Source organism: Camelus bactrianus, chromosome 1 (assembly GCF_048773025.1).
Source record: "Camelus bactrianus isolate YW-2024 breed Bactrian camel chromosome 1, ASM4877302v1, whole genome shotgun sequence".
Classification (NCBI taxonomy): Eukaryota; Metazoa; Chordata; class Mammalia; order Artiodactyla; family Camelidae; genus Camelus; species Camelus bactrianus.
In genome coordinates, this window is record NC_133539.1 from 32,081,536 (window position 1) to 32,103,369 (window position 21,834).

Genomic DNA, 21,834 nt, shown 5'->3' on the forward strand with positions numbered 1-21,834 from the left:
CTCTCTAAGGAGGTGAGACCCGCCGGGGATGTGTGAATGGGGGCTTTAGTTCTTCCTGCCCGAAGGGTCCTTGAGAAGCCTGTTTGTTTTTCCCGGCGCCTGTCTCCACCCATCCCTTTCTCTCATTGGCCGGCCCTGGTGGGCGGGTGTGTTTCCATTGGCCAGGGGGCGGTGTCTGTCCCTGGCCAGGGTTGGGGCGGGGCCTCCGCCGCGCTGAGCTTGCCCTTGTGTCTGGTGCTCTGTAGAGCTGCTGCCGCCGCAGCCGCTGCCGCCGCCGCCGCCTCCGCCGCCACTGCCGCCACTGCCACTGCTGCTGCTGCAGCCTGAGCATCCGGGAGCCGCCGCCGCCGCCGCTACTGCCTCTAGCGCCGCTTCCACCGCTGCCACCTCCCCTCCCAGGACCCCGAGACACCCCGAGCGCGAGCGCGGCTGCTGCTTGCTTGCTCCCCCTCTTCACCGCCCCTCCCTTCCGTGACCTACCCACTCCTTGCAGCCCTCGTCCGCACCTTCTCCGACACCCCGGCATCCTTGCACCACCTGCTCGACAGCTCCGGCGGGCGCTGGTACTTGCTGTGCGCGCCGAGAGGAAGGCAAGCTCCGAACCCGTGCCTGGCAGACCGGCTGTCACGGCTGCACCACCAGCAGGAGGAAGAGGAAAAGAAACTATTTTGCCCACCGAAACCCCATTCTGCGGGTGCTTTGCCGTTGCCGCTTCTGCAGCTGCCGATCCGCGTCCGAGGGTTCGAGCACCGCAGCGGCGCGGACCGTGGGTCCGGCGGGCTCCGCAAGGAAGACACCGGCGGAGCTCTGAGCTCTGGTGCCCCGCTTATCAGCATCTCTTTGCCCCTCTCATTCCTTCCCCAACCCTTTAGCGAAGGGACCATGATTTGGAAACGCAGCGCCGTTCTCCGCTTCTACAGCGTCTGCGGGCTCCTGCTACAAGGTAATCCCCGCCCCGCCGCGGGGAGCATCAACTTCACGCCCATTCCCCATCATCCTCACTCCACCCCATATTTCCACTCTCCCCCTTCCAGTCCCTCAGTCCCCGGCGATTTCCACCCCCTCCCCCTACTCCCCGGTGCGGCAGGGGGCAGTGGCAGTTTGCTCCAGCCCCTCGAATTTCTGATGCTGGCTCAACCCCACTCTCCCAGCAGTCAGCCCCTTACGCGGCACCTTTCGCCTTTTCATTCACCTGAGCTTCCTACATCTCTCACTATCCATCCTCGCCGGCAGCCCCTCCCCACACGCACACACACACACACACTCCCACGCCTTTTGGCTGGCAACTTGTGCCTTCTCTGAACATTCCACCCTCCCACCAACCCCCATCAGCCACCTCCCACATCACGCTCCTGACCGACCCTCTCCATCTCTTGTCATCTCTTTAACCTCCTCCCCCTTTTCGGGTCGCCTTTCTCTTTCCCCTTCTTCCCACCATCATCATATCCGTGTGTCTTTAAAAAGTGTGTGAGAGTCTGGGAGCGAGCTATCGAGACGGCGAGAACAGCAGCAGCGGCAGCACCGTGTGCATTGCAATAACATCCCCAGGAGGGAAATGTGTTGTGAGACATGTCATTCACCTAGGAAGAGAGGAGGCTGGGGTTAAGAAGATAAATTAAATAAATAAATAGATAAGAGAGGGGAAAAGAGAAAGGAAGAAAGATACGATAGGAAAAAAAGAGTGAAAAGAAAAAGAAAGAATGAATAAATGAACCAAGAAATAAAAAGAGCCAAGGGAAGGGAAAAATTGAGACTCAAAGCCACTTTGTGAACAAACCGACTTTTTTTTGTTGTTGTTGTTATTCAGTCTGTGTGTTTTTCTTTTTCTTTTCTTAAAGCCAAGAAATATATGCACTGTAGCAGTTACTTTACTGCTAAGGGATTTTCGCTTAGATTCCCTAACCTCTCCATACGCTCTCTGCCGCTTCTTTCCATAATTAATATTATCCTTTCACGTGAAATGTTAGAACCCCGGCGACCGCAGTGGAGGGAAACGGCACAAAACACTGTTATTATGCAAATCACTGGGTTTGGATGTGGACTGGCTATGGAACTGGGGTGCACTTTTCCCCAGACCCTCTCTTGGAGGAGGGAGGAGGGAGCTGTGTGGAATGGGAGGACGAGGCTGATTATGAAATAAATGGCAATACACGGAGTAGGAGTGCTTGGGGAGAGCACACTTTGGGTGGTGGTGGAAGCAGAGGCGGCATGCTAGGACTGAGTGGACAGGGGCTGTAAGGTGGAAGATTGTTGCTTTGAAGAGAGTAGTGTAGGGATGTGGCTTGAGTGTGAGATACAGGAAGGATGGATGTGAAATGATGGTCGTATGATTTTTTTTTAAGCTAGGTGATTTGATTTCTTGATAATTCTTTGCCCACCTCTAACCCTTCTGTCATCATTTGTGTATTTGTAGGAAAGATAAGTTGATCAAATTTATTTGTCCCTGGGTAAAAGGAATCTGAAAGTAAGACTCACGTAGAACAGGAGTGCAAAACCCAGTCGGCCTTTGGAGGATTTAAATGAGGTCAATGAACCATCTTTCAGCAAGTTCTTGGAATGCATCCTCTCCTGTCCTCCTCTGGTATATAGACCAGGACTGTATTTTATTTATGCATGTTTATGAATGTGAAAGAGATAATGGGCATAATTTTCCTAAATTAACTAACTGACCTTGCAGAGATATTTCTTGGAATATTTTGTGGTAATTATGTGTATTTTTTGTTTGATGTAAATTTTAGATATGTCATGTGCCAGAATCTCTGAGAAGGCAGACAGCCCATTCTTCCTGCTTATGCCGCCTGATCCCATTTCCCTCACACCCCTACCCTCGCGAGTAACCCGATGGCGGACACATTACTTGGGTTTTCAATCCGTGCTGAAACATCCTTCCGGAGACCTCACTTCACCTCTCAGTAACTTGTATTTCTCAGCTCTGCTATATGTGTGTGTGTGTGTGTGTGTGTGTGTGTGTGTGTGTGTGTGTGTGAGAGTGTGTGTGCCCGCGCGCGCGCATCCGCTCACACCACGCCGGGTAAGGGGAATGTGATATGAGGAAATCAGTTAATTTGGTGATTGCGATGAAAATTCGACACCGCTGGATGTGTTTTCCCTGCCAATCTGTGTGTGCCGGCCCCGGCACGTCACTGCACACACTGCTGGGCTGGTGCAAGAAGATTATTTATTATAGAGCATGTGGGCAATGGACTACACTTGGGGGTCGCCTCCTCTCTGCCTTCAACATTTCCCTGTGAATTGTCTATTCAGTGCACTGCAAAATAACTGTCTGCTAGTCTCTCTCTCTCTCTCTCTCTCTCTCTCAGCCTGAAGGAGGATTTACTCTTTCTCTACCCGGAGAGATTCCATCAGCTGCATTATGTTTTATTAAGGGCATGGGTCTCTTTTATTAAGTATGTAAACCAATGATTAAGACAGTGCTGCTTTTCACAGCAGACTGGGGTGAAGGGGTGAGGGGGAGTGGAAGGGGTGTTGATAACCAGAGAAAATGCACCACTGCAACCAGCAGCAGCACCAGCATCAGGTCCAAATAAATAAATAGTGTCCTAAACAGAAACCGTAGAAAGAGCACCAGCTCAAGGATTATCTGTACTTCTGAGCATCTTAGATCAAGCCATATTAATACACCAAAAGAGAGAAGAGAATTTAAAGGGGGAAAAAAATAAAAAAATAAACTAGAAGGGGGAGGAGGCGCAAAACCCCTGTTGAATTGTCTTCTCATGTTTATGGCTGCCTCACATTTATCAAACACCGTTCCAACAGACACATCACACTTTGTTGATATTGTCAGTTCCTGCTCAAACAAATTGTTATGCCTTCCTGGTCTTGGTTTTGGCTGAAAAACATTGCTTGAGGGTCCAGGTTTATGTTTCTCCCACCACTCTACTGTTTTATTAGGGCTTGGTTAGGTTGTAAAATGAAAGCTTTATTTCCTGGACACAGATTAAATACTTAGCAGGTCTTTCCTCTCTATGCCCAGGAAAGGAAGAGTAGTGAGGGAACTAGTGAGCAACTGATTTTGGACAGAGGTAGTCTGCTCTGCCTGCTAGTAGTTATGACTAGGCAAATAGTGTAGGCAGTCTCCAGCTCCTTATATTTAGCATTACCACCCCTATGGTGGTATTTTGTCACTTAAGTAGTACTTATCAATTTATTTATCCTTTCTTTATTATCCCCTTTTTTGCAGTGTGCATTAGTTTAGACAGGAATATTCATTTGAACGTATCTTCCCTGTGGCTTCACTGTGTTTTACATTGTCATCAATTTTTTTTTAACTTTTCTAGGAAGCAAACTCAATCTTTAGGCCTGTTAATATGTAGATTGATAAGCCAGTGGTGAGAATCAAGTTAATGACAAAATGAGTTTGTTTTTTTTTTAAAAAAAGGCTTAAATAATTCTATTCGACGACAATTCTATTCTACCAGCTCATCCTCAATGAGTCTTTAGGACATGAATATTTAGATAGAAAATAAATGTATTTCTGACCAAAGGATAACTTGGAATGTAGACTATGTAGATTACAAAATTTGCTTCATTGTTAAGCTATATAGCATCCTTTTTTATTTTCCTCCGTCATAGACAGGGAAAAATCTGGGGCAAGGGCAGAGGACACTTTAGACAAATGAATTTCTTTACAATGAAGAGTGCAGAAGCTTGCCACCTGTAACTAAGACCTCTTCTTGGCTACAGAGTAAATCTAGTTCAATTTCTAACCCTCCCTGAAGCTGTATGCCTGAGGGGACACTGCAAAGATGGAGGCTGTCTTGTTTAGCACAGGAAATAACCCATAGAAAGGACAAAAAAAGAAAGAAGGGCAAAATATAACTAGAAAATAGACACACATAGAGAAGCCCTGATTTTGTGGAGAACTTTATTTCCTATTTAGAGTTAGTCTTACACAAAAACACATCCAACACAAATACTGGGGCTTTAGTTGTTTCTTTTGTTTGTTTGTTTTCGTTTTTGCCATGGGACATTTTGGTAAATGATGTGTTATAAAGAAAGATCTTCAAATTAAAGACCTATTGGACATACATATTTCTTGCCTCAGTGTGTGTCCTGCACCTCCCCTTACATTTTTAGGAAACACATTATAATACAAAATACACTTACACACTCAGTAAAATTCTGGTACCTTAATACTTCCTAAAAGCATGTCTCTCCCATTCTTTTACCTCTGCATGTGGTAACCTTAGTCATGTCGAGCTCATTTCTTATGCTGAAGGCAGTTCCTGGGATAGAGCTCACTCCTCCCTTTTTTGACTAACAGCTGAAACTTTGAAAAGATTTTGTACATAAGAGTCAGTGACTATGACTTAAACAGTCAAACATCAAACACTTAGTAATTAGGAAAATCTCTCTGCAAATGTAAGAATTTCCTTGACTAATTTAGTATCAAGATATGGAAGCTTACATTATTGTCTTTTCCCCATTTCTACAACTATTAGAACTCGGGGAGCATAATATGACAAAGGTAAGCATCAACTGAGATGGCTGATCTCTTCCTGTCTTGTCCACCAGAAGGTCAGATGCTTGAAAAATAATTGCCCCACATTTAAATAGTGAGGTAATGTCATTTTTCTTAAAGAAAAACTTACTTAAATCACTTAAACAGCAAGTAGAACTGCAAAAAATGTTGGAAAACATTCTAAGCATGCGTTTTTAAAGGAGCCCAATGTCAACATCAAGTGGTTATCAATTTTCTTTTTAAAATAAAGAATCTCTGGGGAATAAGATGATTGAGAGAAGTAAAACATGTATTATGAAGGATTTGGGTACATTAGTATTAGAACATAGACATATCATATTGATGTTTTATTTGATCAGCTGATGCATTCTATGAGATTTATTGATTAAAAAAAGTCCTTGTTTTAATAGATTGCATTAAACCTCCTTGGCAAAGTCACCCATTGTGTAGCAGCTGGCCGAGTAGGTACAGGAGGCAGGGAAAAGGGAAATTACAGATCAAGTAAGTGGAACTCAGAAGCTGAAGAGCTGAAATCAGAAGTCCTTTGTGGAATTGTTTACCCTCTTAAAACAGCTCTATTGCCTGATTTACATTCAATTTAAGCTTCCTGAGGGCAAGCCCTGAGCTTTATTATCTGTGTAACTTCTTATTCTCAATTTAGTAGTGCATAATAAATAGTGTTGGATTGAATAATGAGTATGTTATAATCAGTCACGATGGTGTTAAATGGTCCCTTCTCTTCATAATATGTCAGCACTCATACTTTGTTAAATAGTGTGTGTAAGAGTTAATTTTAACATTTTGTAACATTTTGTAGGCTGTATTGGTTTAGGAAACAGTTTTCCTATAGAAAATTATAATAGCAATAGCTCTTGAGAAACATCCTTAAACAAATGCAGTTTGATCAGTTATTCTTTAACTTGATATACCCCTACCCATGTTTTTCTTTTCCATAATTAAAAATCCCAGATTTCACAGGAGATCCATGAGAGGAAAAAAAAATGAAGGGCATGATTTAAATTTACTGATTTAACCTAAAATATTTGAAAGGACAAGTTCATTGCCAACATTTTATTTGAAAATGTCAAGCATTTTTGGAGTGCAGTTCTGTCGTATCAAAAAAAGACATCTTCTGCAAATTCCTTGTGTAAAGAGGTGGGTAAGGATTAACCTAGAGTTGTGGCAGCTGAAGCCCCCTGCTGTGTGATGATGCAAATGGCATCTCAGGTCTAACGTGCTCTGCAGCGGCAGACAAACTCGCAGGAACGCAGTCATGTGGCATAAGTGAAATGGGAAGTCTTTTCATAGCTTGTAGTGGACATGAACCATCCTTCAGCTTTTCATAACCAGAAATAATCCAGAGAATATTTCTAATCACGTGAGCTCATGACACAGCAGAAGAGAGAATTTTGTTTAGAGATGAGTGTAATAAATAAATCCTAATAAAATTATCAACGTTTTCATCAAATGAATGGTGAATAGTCCAAACTTGCAACTATCTTGCAAACTATCAGGACCACGGGTCAGTTTAATGAAAATAAATAGCAAAGTTAAAACAGGATTTCTATGCAGTTATTTACATGTGTTGGACCTAATAAATGTTGAACTGGGCAATAATCTATTATCCCTCTCTTCCTTTAGTGAGTAAGAATCAGTCCCTTGGCTTTTTTTCCTTATTAGAATTTTTCCTGTTTTATGAGAATATAGTAATTTTAAAAGAAATAGGAATTAATTGTTCAATGTAGTTCAAATAGTTTATTTAGTGCCATAAAGTGAAATTTCTGTTAATGTCAAACCAGCAGAGAGTATTTCTTTTCTGAACAATTTTATTTATCATAGAGGCAAAAGCATCAAATAGGTTCCTTAATAAAAGTAAGAGTTGTGGACCAATTGTTATGGAAGCCTATCAGATAACAGTAACTAATGTAGCATTGTTTATTTTCATCCCATTTGCTACAGAACAAAATAATTGAACATACTATGCACATTGATTTTTATTCTAGAAATAAGTCCAATTGGTCTTGTTTATGTGCTCAGTGGATTTCTTTAAACAGATATGAAATTGTTTTCATGTTAGAAGTATGTATATATATGAAAATTAGGAAATACTCTGCTTAATTAGGTATGAGTTAAATATTAATGCCAAAATCAGAGGTGTAATTATTGAGAGAGGAAATATTCCTCAGTCATTTATCTATATATATACACATATGCACACGCTTAAAATACACAGTTATTTTTAGGTCTGAAGGACATTTTGTGAGTAATTAGAGTCTGGGGCTCTTAGGGATGAAGTGTGAGGAAAAGGGAAAAGTTTATTTTGTTTGCATTCATTATTTTCTTTTACCCTTTTTATGGAGGTTAAAAAAGGTACTTTTAGACTACATTTTCTTAGGCTGTAGCAATGATTAACTTTTCCACTTAAAAACATGCACACGCAAGGTTTAGAGTTTCTGAATTTGCGACAGAGCTGAACATTTGTTCTGAATTTTCTTTTGTGCTTGTGAAACTGAGTGATGGGAACCCACTGCTACCTGAATAGACACGGGGCTGAGGTTGTAAGGAGATCTGCCAGGGAGAGAGCCGGACATTAATTATTCACATTCTATTTTAGACGTCTTTGAAGTAAATATTAAGACAGTCATTGTTCCACACTGGGGATAACTCTTTCTGAGTCAGCAAGTAGCTTTCACTTGAGTATTTAAATTATCTTTCAGCCATTTGAATGCTGAAGGGGGAAGCCCCTGTTTAGTCACAGTTGCACAGTTATTCTAGGGGCTAGATACTGACGTCACTAGGGATAGTTTAGAAAATAAAAATAAGCATTCATTGGCCTTAAGGAACCAAAAAATCTTAAAGCTAAGTGTGGTCAAAGAGTGCAAATAATTTTATATAAGCAAAGAAAAGTTCATTTATAGGTTAAATTGACTCCCTTAATAATTTTATGTGTTTGATGTTGGTTTATTTACAGTAACGGTGCATTGTTTATCTGAAGTCTTCTTTGAAAACAGAGTGAGAAGGCACCTTTCCTGACAAGGATGTGCTGCCGACTGCTAAGTGTATAGCTGTTATATTGATTCAGTGTAATTTATAAAGCCAATTAATTTGTTCTTGTAAAGAAATATTTTTAGCTTCTTTGCTAAATTGTTTGCATTTAAAGATGCAAGTGCCTCCCATAATGCTTACTTAAACATCAAAGCCTAAATTTATGATGCATAAAATATGTTTCTACTTTGGTAATAAATTCATATTTTACATTCACTTGTCCTATATCCTCCCTGGGAGAAAATGTCCCTGACGCCTATACCTTCTGTTCCTTCTCCTACCTTACCTGTCCGCTGCTTTCAATCTTAAGTAGGAGACCTAAACCGAAATGAGAGATGATTAGAGTATTTGTATTTAAAAGCAAATAAGAAATTGCACAATAAGCTTCTTATTTAATTGTTGTTCCTTTATTACACTCTATTTTATGGGCTGAAGTTTGATTAGTAACTCAGCTTCCTTTACACTCTTTAGGAATATAAAATCTCCCCACTCCACACCACCTACCAACCTGAAAGTCCCATTAAAAGAAATTAACATGGAATGAAGAATAGTTAAAGGGAGTTTTGCTAAATCTAGTCTGTGTACTGAATACCTACAGATTGGGTGTTTTTTCTTTCAACCTAAAAAGCGTGTACCCCAGTGCTTTAGCAAGGCTAGAACATGTACAATGTGCTTTTAGTAGTTTTTTGTTATTGTTATTATTGCATTTTCTGAGAGTGCAACCTCCTTAGTCTCATAATAAAAATGGCAAAAAGAGGAGGGAAGGCATATGAGTCAGCCAGCCAAACACACACAGAAAAGCCTGGCAAAGCCGACTAAATTAGCATATGCTAGGCTGAGTATTTCCCTCTGCTGTTACATAACCCCGTTCTAATAGGAAATCACTTCTCCTACTTAACCCTTTCAGGTGGTTTGGAATTCTACTGTTATGTTTCTATTTTGCTTCATTTATTTTCTCACAAATTGTGTAAATCATCTCTTGGAAGGGCTTTTATGCCAAATTCTTTTTTTTTCCTCTTCAGTCTTTCTGTATACAAATGTTCCATTCTGTGCTCAACTTCAGGATTCAAGAATCAACTTTTCTATAGCTTTCACAGAGAGGATCTAATTAGCATTTTAGGCTCTCTTCACTCGTGTGCAGCTTTCTTTAGAAAATGTATTAGTTCTATGAGGTTCCCCTACGGATTCATAATACTCTGGTTTGTTACATGTACTGTGATATTCAGTGTGCCTTAATTATGCACGTGTCCTCATTTCAAAGCCTTTTCAGGGATCATGTGGGATAGAACAGGGGTCTGGCTGTAAGTTCACTGTCATGTATTAATGTGTAGGTGGTATTCAGAGAAGGAAGTTTCTGAAGGCGATTATATATCTGTGACTCTAGTATAGCAAGCAGTTACATTCTACACTTACTAGTTACCCTGCCAAGGCAGAATGAAATTCACCATTGTGATACATAATACACTATCTGTTATTTCTAAATAGCTCTTTGCTCTGGGAATGAGATAAAATAATGAGTGAAAATGTGTATCCCCTATCCTGAATAGGGATTGTTCCTTTCACTCTCCCAAACGAAAAGACGACTCAGAAATTGTTCTTAAGTCAATACTCTGTTCCTTAACTAGCCCATTAACACATTTTTGCTGTGGTGGGATCTTGAAGTTGTACTGGTTATTATTTGAGGCTATAGATTTTTAGGTAGTATTAATTGCTTGCAATCTTATGTGCTGACAAATGTCAGTGCATTGCCAAACTTGAGGCATTATATTTTCAGTTTTTGATTTGGATGCAATGTGGACAACTGTAAAAATATACAGGGATATTGAACAAGAGAGAGAAAGAGAGGGAGAAAGAGAGAAAAACATTTTTTTTTTAACAGGGAATACACTAGTGGAGGGACAGGTGCAATAAGGGGCTCATTTTGGTACATGTCATCATTTATAAGGAGGAGATTTTCCTACATTGCGTGAGTCTGAGAGTGTACATATGTTAATTTTACCCTTTGACTTGCATTCCTGTGTGCTATATATCATCAGAAAATTTGAATTTTATTTGTAAACATAACTTAATTTTTTTCTTTTTTTATGGCTATTGCAGTAAAAAAAATTGTAAGTTGATATACTAACAATTTTAACCAATTTTTGTTTCATTATTTTGCACAACTTTTTTTGAAGTCATATTATTATTAATGGTGGCTAAAACAATGTTGATATCCAGGAACCCATAGGAGTTTTTGATGAGAATTTTTGAGCAGAATCTGATGTGTTTTAGTAGACAAAAGAATGCCATTTGCCCTTTATTGATTATTTTAAGCATTTGTGTCTTCTTAGTTTATGAGATACCTAAGCATTTTATTTTGTCTATGCTATGATCTATATCCCTTAGTATATTTTTATTACAGCATTTTGAATGTTAGGTACTTATCTATCCACCTCCCCTAGTGGACTGTAAGCCATTAGAGGGTCATGGTCTTCATTTTATTTCAAGTGCCTAATCGAATGTCTAGCCTGTGTATTTTTTTAATGTTTTCATTCCACTGATTGATTAGTTCTCTTCTAATCCATTTCATCCTGACACATCTCTTTAATTGGATCCAAATAATATTTGTCTTTATAATTGTCAAAATGCCTATATGGTATTCTGAATAGAATAAATATTTGCAATCAACTTAAATTCGTATGTCAAGTACGAGGGAGAAGACAAAAATGGATACTAAGTAACATAATTCTAAATAATGACATACTTCACAAAAAAATGCAGAATCACTCCGTTCAGTTAAGGTAATCAGTTCAAATTTGTCCTAAAAACATTTGTCTCGTAGCTTTGAATCTCCCTGATTTCTGTCGGCATCATAACCCCTTGTCTTTTTTTCCACTTATTAAAGATTTCTATGCCTGGCCCCCAAAATATTCCTGATGATGACTGTGGGTAAACATGAAGCCAAATCACCTTACTGTTCTATTTAGAGTAGCTGGTATTTCTGGATAAATGTATAAACAAAGAGGAATTACGAACTGACCTTGATCTGCCAGATTATCAGTGAGGACTGACCTGCTTTTGTTATTGCCAAGCTATAGAGTAAAGGTTCTCTGAGTAGTCTCTGAAGTACAGATTCAGGGTACACTCTTCTCAGTTTAACCGAGGTAGATTCCATTTGTTTTATTTAAAAGAACTTTTAAAGAAAATTCTGAATATATATATATATATATTTTTTTTTTTTTTTTTAAATGCTTAGTCATACCTCTGCATTAAGGACACATGTTTGCTATGGTTGAATTTGATTAGTTTTCTTTCTGCACTTTGAAAGACAGTGGGAGGTAGGATGGGAATATTAACCACTTTTTGAAGATAATTTAAATATAGTTAACTGGGATCTGAACACCAAGGGAGAAAAGACTTTCTACAATTTGTAGTGACGCTGTTTCCACATAAAATGTTTTAAGAAAACTTTTTCTAAAATGTACCAGTGAAATGTAGCTTTTCTTAACGGTTATATAGTTTTTCTTCAAATTTGAAAAATCAGTTTACCTGATGTCTTTCAGATTTTTGACTTGTTTCATGACTCTGGGCATTTGAAAGGATATTATTAAGTAAGTTAATTTAAGATTTACCTGAAGCCAAATCACTGTATCATCCTCGTGTAGAAATACACATTCAGTAAACAAATATCCAAAGTAAATTAAACTAGCTCAATTTATCAAGCGTTATTGCCACTTTATGGAGTTGATATTAAGAATTATATCCTCCCACAGCTTCTGTTAAAACCTAAAATCTTGCTTTATGTTAAGATGTGAGTGTCAGTATGATGCAACAGCCAAGCAAGAATAACCTCGTCTTTAAGGTGGCTGCTGTTCAAGCCTTGCTGATCCACCTTCTAGAGCCTAGTGAATAAAAGGGACAATAGTTTGGGAATAGTTTTTTGTTGACTATGTCACGTTTTGAAGAAAAATTATTTTAATATGTTACCGAATTTTATTCATCTTATCGAGGATATCCCTATAAATCTGTGGTTAGAAGTGACATTTTATTTTTTTATGTGTAACCACATAGTATCTAAAACATTCAAAAAGAATCACACCTTCATATTTCTCAACATTTTTGTCATAATGGCCTATTTAGAAATTGAATTTTCAGTTTGATGTAAGAAGGAAGGGCCTTTATCTGTTACTTTAAATGCTAAAGCATTTCAGACCAACATTCTTGTTCAGCGTCACCAAAGAACAATACCTACAATATTCATTAAAAGAATATTGTACTAAATACATTGTCTTTATAAAAAGATTTGATGCTAACTAGCATGAGAAAGAATTGTGTGTTCAACAACACTTACGAATATATTTTTAAAGGTCAAGAAACATTTACAGAGGAGAGTTTCATCTCCACTGGCTTACTTTTTTTTTTTTTTAACATAGAAATGTTATGGGTGAGGTTAGACTAATGGTTTTGTGAAACTTCAATCCTCCACATCCTTTTACTTCTATAGAATAGCCAAGATAAAGATATTGATAGATGGGTAAGTTCATAGCATTTTAGAGGTTTGGTCATTACAGTCAGATTTACTTTAAATTTTTGTTTGGCTTTACCCAATTTTATTGACTATACAAATACAGACTACCAAAAAAGCTGAACAGATTATCCTTGAGGGATGTAACAGCATAAAAGTGCATTTTATAATACAAGTGTTTTTGACAGATGGGTGTGGACAGATTGGAAGACTGATAATCTTTTTATTGTTTAATAATGGTCTTCCTATAAAATAGCAGTAAATGTGATCAGGCATTAGGAATATTTTCTCCTAAGACGTTTGCATCATCTTGGTGTACCAAGATGGAGAACGGGAATGACTCGGTGATCAAGGAAGAGATAATAAGAGATACCCATGATCCTTGAGTAAATACAAGCAGCAGCAGTGCCAATATACAGTTGGTGCGGAAGTGGTACTGAAGTTGGCCTTGTGAGTATTTTTACTTTGTAGTGAGAGTTCTCTATTCTGTAGGGGGAAGAGGTATCATTGGACTAATTTAGACTTTGATTTTTTAGAAGTGCCCTGTAGCAGCAAGACATAATGGTAGGAATCAAAGGACCCAAGTTCTCATCAAACCATTCCACTATCTGAGGGATGAGCAAGTTAGTTCTCTTGTAGCTTAGTTTCATCTGTAGGTTGAGAGATTGGAACCACATCCATTCCTTAGCAATGTTGTAGAAAGATCTTAGGGATGATGACAAACTGCAGAAATGTCATTTTTCTTTTCACTTTCCACCTAAAGATGTTTTATAACACACTCAGCATAACATTAACAGTGTGCTCTTAAAATACCTTTTACTAAAATTTAATATTTTATATCTACTCATGCATTTATTCAGTATTTAAATTTTCTACATATGTTAAGAGATTTTTATTCTGATACATGTGTCTATATAAATTTCATAACTTTTTTCCTCCATCAATGACTTTTATAAATTAATTTTGTAGGCATTTACCTGAATTTGGGTCATACATTTTTTTCTAATGAAATTATGCCCATAGATTAGTTTTGAAAATTAGTAAATTATTGCTCCTTTATCAGGGAGTGGACTGAATTCAGGTTTAATTTTGAGTTCAGTTTTGTCTTTCTGTGCATTTAATATGTGCATATGTAAAAATTTCTACAATCATTTTATTTGTCATAGCCTTTGATTTTCTTAAACATAACATTTAAGTATTGATCCATTTTTCAACAAATACGTACTTGAAGGCAGTGTTGTAAATGTTGGATGTGAACAAGATGGAAATTTTCTGTCCTAGTAGGGCTTACACTCTAGTGACTGAAACACAGAATAAACAAATCAAAATATTGTAATGACTTAATTCTTTTTTCTCTGAAATAAAAAATGAAATTTTTGTTTTAGTGTTAAAATCTCTTCCACAGCAACAAAATGTGGGTATATCAATGAGGATATGAAATCACTGATTTAGTAACAATATAATAAACCTCACTGGGCTGTTAACATTTTTTATTTAAGGTTGGATTAAAGAGCTCTCATTTCCTGTGGTCGTTTATCCTGAAAACATTCTCAGTAAGATGCCAGTTTCTTTTTTTTTTTATTAATACAACTTGAAAGAAGCTGACAAGTGAACAAGAAATATTCAAGCATGCTCTATTCTAACTGATTTGTTCAAGAGGATGATTCATTTAATTTCATAAAGGCTCAGTGGGCCAGAACTGCGGATGACCAGGTCAGCAGAGGGAATGTAGGGGAGAAGAGGTCTGTGAGAAGGATCTATGTAACAAGCAACAATATTTAGTTTTTTAGAGCTGAAGTTCTGCTTGAGCAATTCTGATGTTACCAGCAACAGTCATTTAAAGAGCTGCTGATGCCTCAGGGAAAACACTTTTAAAGTGTCCTATCTAGAAACAATGCTCCTTGTACTGTGTCGTATATATTAAGTCTCCATCCCTTGCTTATATTACAGTACATCATGCCTGATTAAAACCTGTACGACTGTAATATGGCTTCTTGAGAGTGCCGATTAAATGTTACTCCTGAAATATTTCTTCCTGCTGAATCTCTCTGAATATGATTGAAATATTGATCACCTGGTAAACAAAGCTGGAAAATGGATGAGGATACAATTTTAAAATTTTAAAAATAGAATGAATTTTCTATACAATTATTTAAAATGTTAGGAAGTACAAAATCTTCTGAACGGGCTATAAGTACTCTTAAGGTCTTTATATTACTTCCTTCAGTATTTAACTTTGATGACCTCAATGTGCAAATAATATTATATTTCTATGTTTTTAAATAGTATAACTCATTGGCCAGTGGTATCCCTGGAGTAGATGATAAGTATCTTGTAACAGATAAGATAAAAAATTGATATATACTTTGGAAATCATAATGAGGTGGTCTAGCTTGTATAGTTCCTCTATTTAGAGACTTACTTATCTGGATTACATTCAACAGTACATCGCACAGCTAGAAAAACCTCAGCATAATCATTATCTTTAATTTTGCTTTCTTTTTATTTTAAAGGAAACTTTAAAATTAAAGCAATTCAAGTAAATGTTCTGTTGCACGTGATAATTTGCGAAAGCGTAGTTTATACTAAATGATTTATTTTGAAAGTATATTCAGTTTTCCAAAGTAAGTCAGAGATGCACACATATTTGGAAACTTACAGAAGGAACTAGGTGGTGCTGTTCTGTCATCTTTGTGTCTTAGTGACTTCTTTGGTCCTGTTCTTGATTCATTAAACACTTTCTTACAATAGGTGCATTAGATAAGATACAATTTTGGTCTCATAGTGGTATTATTTTTATTAACCAACTAAGCGTATGTTGATCTTGCATCTTTCTTTTCAGCAGTATTTTCGTATAGCAGATAAAAACCTTCCTCCTAAGCAGTAAGCTATGTCACAGTTTACAATGTCTCTCATTTCTTCACTATTTAAGATAATATATTAAATTCTGAAATCTTAAGATATTTATGTTATTATGTGTTTTTAAATCCTTTGTTTTTTTTAACTTGCCAAAACTCTTATTATCAATTTAATCAAAATTTAAAGTGATCAAATATTTGCACAGAGTTGATTTAATATAAAAATGCCACAAAATATACATGCTTAAGGAAAACTTACATTATTTGAAATACTAAAAAAAATTGAATTAAACCTTTAAAAAAGAAAAAATCCTTCTCTTGAAGTTGTTTGTTCAATTTACTTCCCTATAAGAAAAGTGACCTCAATTAGGCTGTCAGTTAATCTTTTCATGTTTCAAGATATCATTAAGTTAATTGTGTCTTCCAATCATCTTGGTGGTACCTGATGGTCTGAAATAAAATAATAGACTTATTTCAAACTAAATAGCAACAAAGGTACTCCACTGTCCATGTGTATTTTGTACACTGGTATTTCTGAGGTATATTTATTTTCTTAATAAGAATTATGGCTTCTTTCAGATACCATTAGGTTTAGGGAATCAGATAAGAGGAAACTTAAAAGGGTTGCAGTTTTTTCCATCAAAAATCATCTTGTAAGTTATGTTTTTTAATGATTTTTCAATACCTTTGCAGAAGAGTATATCATATAATTTATTTTCTAATGTAAATCTGGATATAAAATAAGGGCAAAGTGCTTCAAGAATTTTATCCACGTGCTTTCTTGTAGAACTATAGTTCTATCATTTTGAACGGGGACAAAAATAATTTATATCCTTCTTTTCTCTGATACAATAAATCCTCCTTGCTGTTAATTACATCATAAAATATTTCAGTTTTACCTTAATGAAAAAGTGAATGTTACACAGAAAACTCTTCTGTGTTATCTCCCAAATCTTTATCTTTGGAAGACAAATCAATATGGAATTGCAGAATGGTTCCATGGCATGTCATCTTACAATGCAGAGAGAATCTCTGAGATGAGCATCTTCTAGGCTAATAAGCCTAAATGAAAGTGCTGCTATACTCCTGTGCCCGTGTCTGGTCCCCTGGAATACAGCGGAAGTCACAAGTATTAAGATGAATATCAGTGGCTAAACATTTGTCAAATAAGAGTTCAGACTAGGGGAACTGCATAAGAATATTGAGATTATTCATTCCCAAGAATGCCTTCATTTTCTATTAAATGAGAATTTTCCTAAGAAGGATTATGTAAGTCCCATTTTATACTGCCGTAACCTTAAAAGGTGAAGAAACCTAATAATAAACATTATAAGACTCAATAAAAAGTCAATATTTTTATTTTGGGTGTTAATTATTTGTATTACAAAAATACTTTCTAACTTTTACATACTATTGTTAAGAGAGTAAAGCTTGGATTAGACAAAGAAATTATGACGGGTATTCATAGATAGGCCATATCTACATGCTCAAAAATATGCAGTGCATTTCTGATTTTGCATCATCCACTTTTTCAAAGTTGACATTTTGGCAACAATACTAATAATAAAGTACTCAACGTTAACATATTAGATGCCAGATTTATATTATGGAAAGTCAAATGGCACTGTCATTAGGACCAATCATTTGTAGATAGCCTATTTTTAAAATACCCCAATACTTTAAATAAAACATGATATTTGGTGAAAAACATCTAAATCATAAATGAATATATTTTAAGATTATTTTTCCTTCCAGAATATAGCAAGTGTACAGGTTATTTCATTTTATTTCTTAAGTGTCAAAAATACAAAAACCTGTATTATAACTCTGACTACTTACTGTTTTAGAGGTAAAATTAGAAGGGAAGACACTAAAATACTTCCCTGACAATGTGTTTACTTCTTGTAGTGAGGCTCCAGAATTAACACGAAAAATATGGTATGATCTTTTCATAATTTATTTTGATTATTTATTTATTAGAGATCTAGTATTAGAATAAGAAGAGGTTTTCTTCACAATTATTTTTGATGACGATTAATCTCAGGCAATGTAGCATAAGCCATTGACTATTAGTAGTGGCAGCAGATGGGTTACTTGGCGTGTCATTTTTTTCGGAAGAGCTCCATCTTTCCAAATGCTTCTTTGGTAACTTCTGACGAGGATCCTTTTTCATCTTGCCATGTTTTATCAATGATGAAAGATTTATCTCTCACGGATCTAAAGGTGTTTTTCACTTTAAAAAAGTAGACAAAAAAAAAAACAACCATGAGTAAGGGATTTCTGGATTTGTTTTGAGATCAGAGTCAGATAGCAGAATAGGTGAAAAAGTCAGAAAAAGGACTGATGATAATTAAGAGAATAAAAACAACAGTATTATGGAGAAGATGGATGTAGATCTTTTGTACCTTTAAGTATATTTTTCTTTATTATGCTGATAGAAAATAGTATCTCCAAATGAGGCCTGATAAAAAATTATAGTTGATATTAACAATCAAATTTTGATGGACCTAATGGATAGAGACACTGCAATGGTGAAGGAGATTAGAATATAACTAAACAAGAATTTTACATGATTTTTGGTGCAGCATGTCCAGAACCTAATTGTAGTGAGACAGCACAAGTAATAATTCTAACATTGTAACAGATAGGTATCGTTGATATTAATCACATATGACCAAGAATAACACAATAAATAACTTTTGGGGGAAATATTTTATCACAAACTCAATATACTTTCATGTACAACTTAGAACAAACTGAGAACTTTCTAAATATACCTCGCCTAGTTGGCTTTGATTGTGTCAATTTCTAATTCGTCCTAAAACTTGAACCCTGGTCTTCTTGTTATAGCATTAATATGAGTGGAAATAATGGAATATGATAATTAGGGAGTATTTGTGTTTTGAAGTTCAGTCTCAGGAGAAGCTCTTCTTATTGAGATTTATTGTGGCAGTTTAAAAAATGTCAACTTTTCAAAAACTTTATTATTACCCAAAAAAGTGGGTTTGCCTCTTGATGAGTGTTGAGCCAAAACACACAACCAAACTAAAGATCAGGAGAAGGAAGGATTTATTACTTGCAGAAAATGGGAGGAACACTCGGGATCTTACCCAAAGCACTGTTTCCACAAATGGCAAAATTGGGGAAGTTTGAAGGTAGGGGTATATGCATATTCATGAAGGGGCTTGAGCAGAGGAAAATTCAGCATAGAACTGGAGGCAAAGGTCTAGAGAGTCCAAGCTTTAGCTGACTGAAGTCAGGACGGTCAGGAAAGGTCAACATCATCATCCCTTAGGTTCCAGTTGATCTGGTATTTGAGCGCTTCAGGCTAACCTTACCCGTGAAACAGAATTGGGAATCTTTACAACTGATATATTATCTTTGCTATTGGTACTTCTCTTGCTTGATAACAGTCCTGCATTCTTTTGTTCCCTTAAGATCTTAATTACTGAGACCTGTTCAAGGACAAGCATTGTGACCAGGCTTAGATTACAAAGTGACTTAGATTTCTCTTATGTCCAGAAAGCCATGCCTAGTTCTCTTTCTCTGGGGACCCCTCTAACTTGTCTGCTTACAATGTCTTATTATTAACTACATACATTCAGATGTGAAACTGGGAAAAATACCACAGCAGAACAGTTCTTAAAACAGAACAATGGTTTAATCATGGATTAGTTTCCTGAGATATTGACTTCAAAACAAAACAAAACTTACAAAAGGAGTCTCTACATTTAATACCCAATATGTCAATCAGCAGGTGCATTAAAGGCAACATTGCTTGTTTGAAAATAAAATTTTTAAAATTAGGGAGAATTTGACATTTTACGGAGCCATCTTCCTTATCCAAAAGTCTAAACATAAATAAAAACTTTTAAAAGAGAATTAAGGCAGTTCAAAAAGTTTGTCTTCTCATTTCACTTACCGAAACAAAAATATCTTGTAAATTAAGAGAGATGTGACAAGCATTTAGAAATTAAAAAGGTATATTGGCTAACCTAAACATCAAGAATTTAATCTAAATGTAATAATAATCTAAGGTAGTCCCCCTGACATTATCTAAAACATTAGTATCATCAGAAGTTATCTTGTTGTCTTATTAACATGTTTGTATTTTCTACCTTTTCTCTGTTGAGGATAGGCTCTGGGAGTGCAGGGATATTGTTTTCTCTTTTTATCTCCTACTTTCGGACTGTTACCTGGCACACAGTTGTTCAATAAAATTTTTTGCTTGAATGAATACGATGCTCTTGATTTATTTTTTAAATAAAAGACTTTTTGAACAACTTCCTATAGTGAACAGAAACCAAATTAACACTTATATTTAAAATATACCTACTTAAGATTAGTTAATATGTAGTAAAGTTCTTTAAGTCCTTTTTTTAGACATATGTCCCACATTTGATTATAGACCATTTGCTGTTTGAGAACATGTGTAATTCTGTTTATTGCATGAGACTTGAAATAAAGCATAGCAGTGTTGTTGCTCATTTAAAAGCAGGGGAATTTACTTTTTGAAATGCCATATGAAAAAATTTTCAAAGTATATATTTTCTATGTTAGCTATTTATCATTGCTAGTATATAGTTCAGTGTGTGTGTGTGTGTGTGTGTGTGTGTGTGTGTGTATTTGTTACGGAAACAACAGGCCAGTCAAGAAACAAGCACCACTCGGAGGGTTGGAGTACTCAGATGTATTATGCCGGCGGGCTCAGAGGGGCTTCTGCTCCGAAGCTCTGAGCACCTCCAAGACGTGCACATGAGGTTTTATAGGGTAAAGTACAAGCTTGGGGTATTCTGCCAATAGGCATGGAACAGCTTTAGCAGCATTATCATCACAAAAGTGGAGGTGGGGAGGCAGCAAACCAACATTCCAAAGCCAGATATGTATCTTTGAAAATCCAGCTGGCTAGCAAAAAAACATAAACAGCAAACCAACACTAATTAACTTAGATTTACAAGTTAGTCCAGCAGAACTCAGATCAGTATTCCAATACTTAGATTTGTGAGTTATCCTGCCAGCCCAGCCCAGCCTCTCCACATTCCTAGACTTGTGAGTTATCTTGTTAGACCAGCCCAGCTTTTTCTTCACATATTTATATCAGAAATTTGTCTGAAGTCATGGAATAATAACTGCATTATATGAAAAAAATAAAGCCAAGGATCATAATAGGCCATGGGGGAGATTCTACGTGAGAAATATGTTCTAGTAAAATTGGATGAAAGTTTAAAATAAGTTCTGCTGTACTTTAGATTTAAACATGATCTCATTCCAACCCTATTTAAATCTTATTTCAGAGGCAGCATAATGTAAATGGAAAGTACAAGGAATAGGGCATCAAGAATTAAAGTTTTGATGACGACTGTGCCATCGGCTCTGTCACCTGGGGAAACAGCTCGTCTCTCTAGGGGTCAGTTGCTCAGAAGGTGTTAGACTTGGATCATCTCCAGTCTCTCTCACCTTGAACACTGACCACAAGTCTGCAGTTAAAATAAAATAAATGGATATACTTTGCAAAGATTAGGATATGATTATGTCTTCATCATTAAATTGAAAGTTTTAATTAGATAAAAGTGTATTAAAATGATGAAATCAATCACCAGCTGTGTTTATAAATTTCTACTGATACATAAATACCGTGTTTTTAGAAATGCATGAGTATATGTATTTGTATATGTATTATTATATGGCCTACTATTGATATATTAGTATACAAACCAATACATCTTATTCTAATTTCATTTGCTTTAAAAATGTGTGTGCATGATAATTTATTGCATTTCTGACTTTTCACCCTATTCTCTGTTAAGAGAGGCATGAATAACTAGAAAAGGGATCATTGAAGAAATACTTATTTTGTAATACACTTACAAGAAAAATCTTAAAACTGTTAAAAAGTATTATCTTAAAAGAGATTAAAAAAAAAAAAGCTTGATGATTCCAGGAAT

General features: G+C 36.5%; 1 protein-coding gene across 2 annotated transcripts in view; it reads left to right on the top strand.

Annotated features, from left to right (window-relative positions):
* The first annotated feature begins 225 nt into the window (after positions 1–225).
* CADM2 (cell adhesion molecule 2) overlaps positions 226–21,834 on the top strand; it is a 948,596-nt gene continuing 926,987 nt past the window's right edge. For both annotated transcript variants that reach the window (XM_010966456.3, XM_045503936.2), the window contains exon 1: positions 226–943. In XM_010966456.3, coding sequence (XP_010964758.1) covers positions 883–943 — 61 coding nt within the window. In that variant the 5' untranslated portion in view covers positions 226–882. The remainder of the gene's footprint in view (positions 944–21,834) is intronic.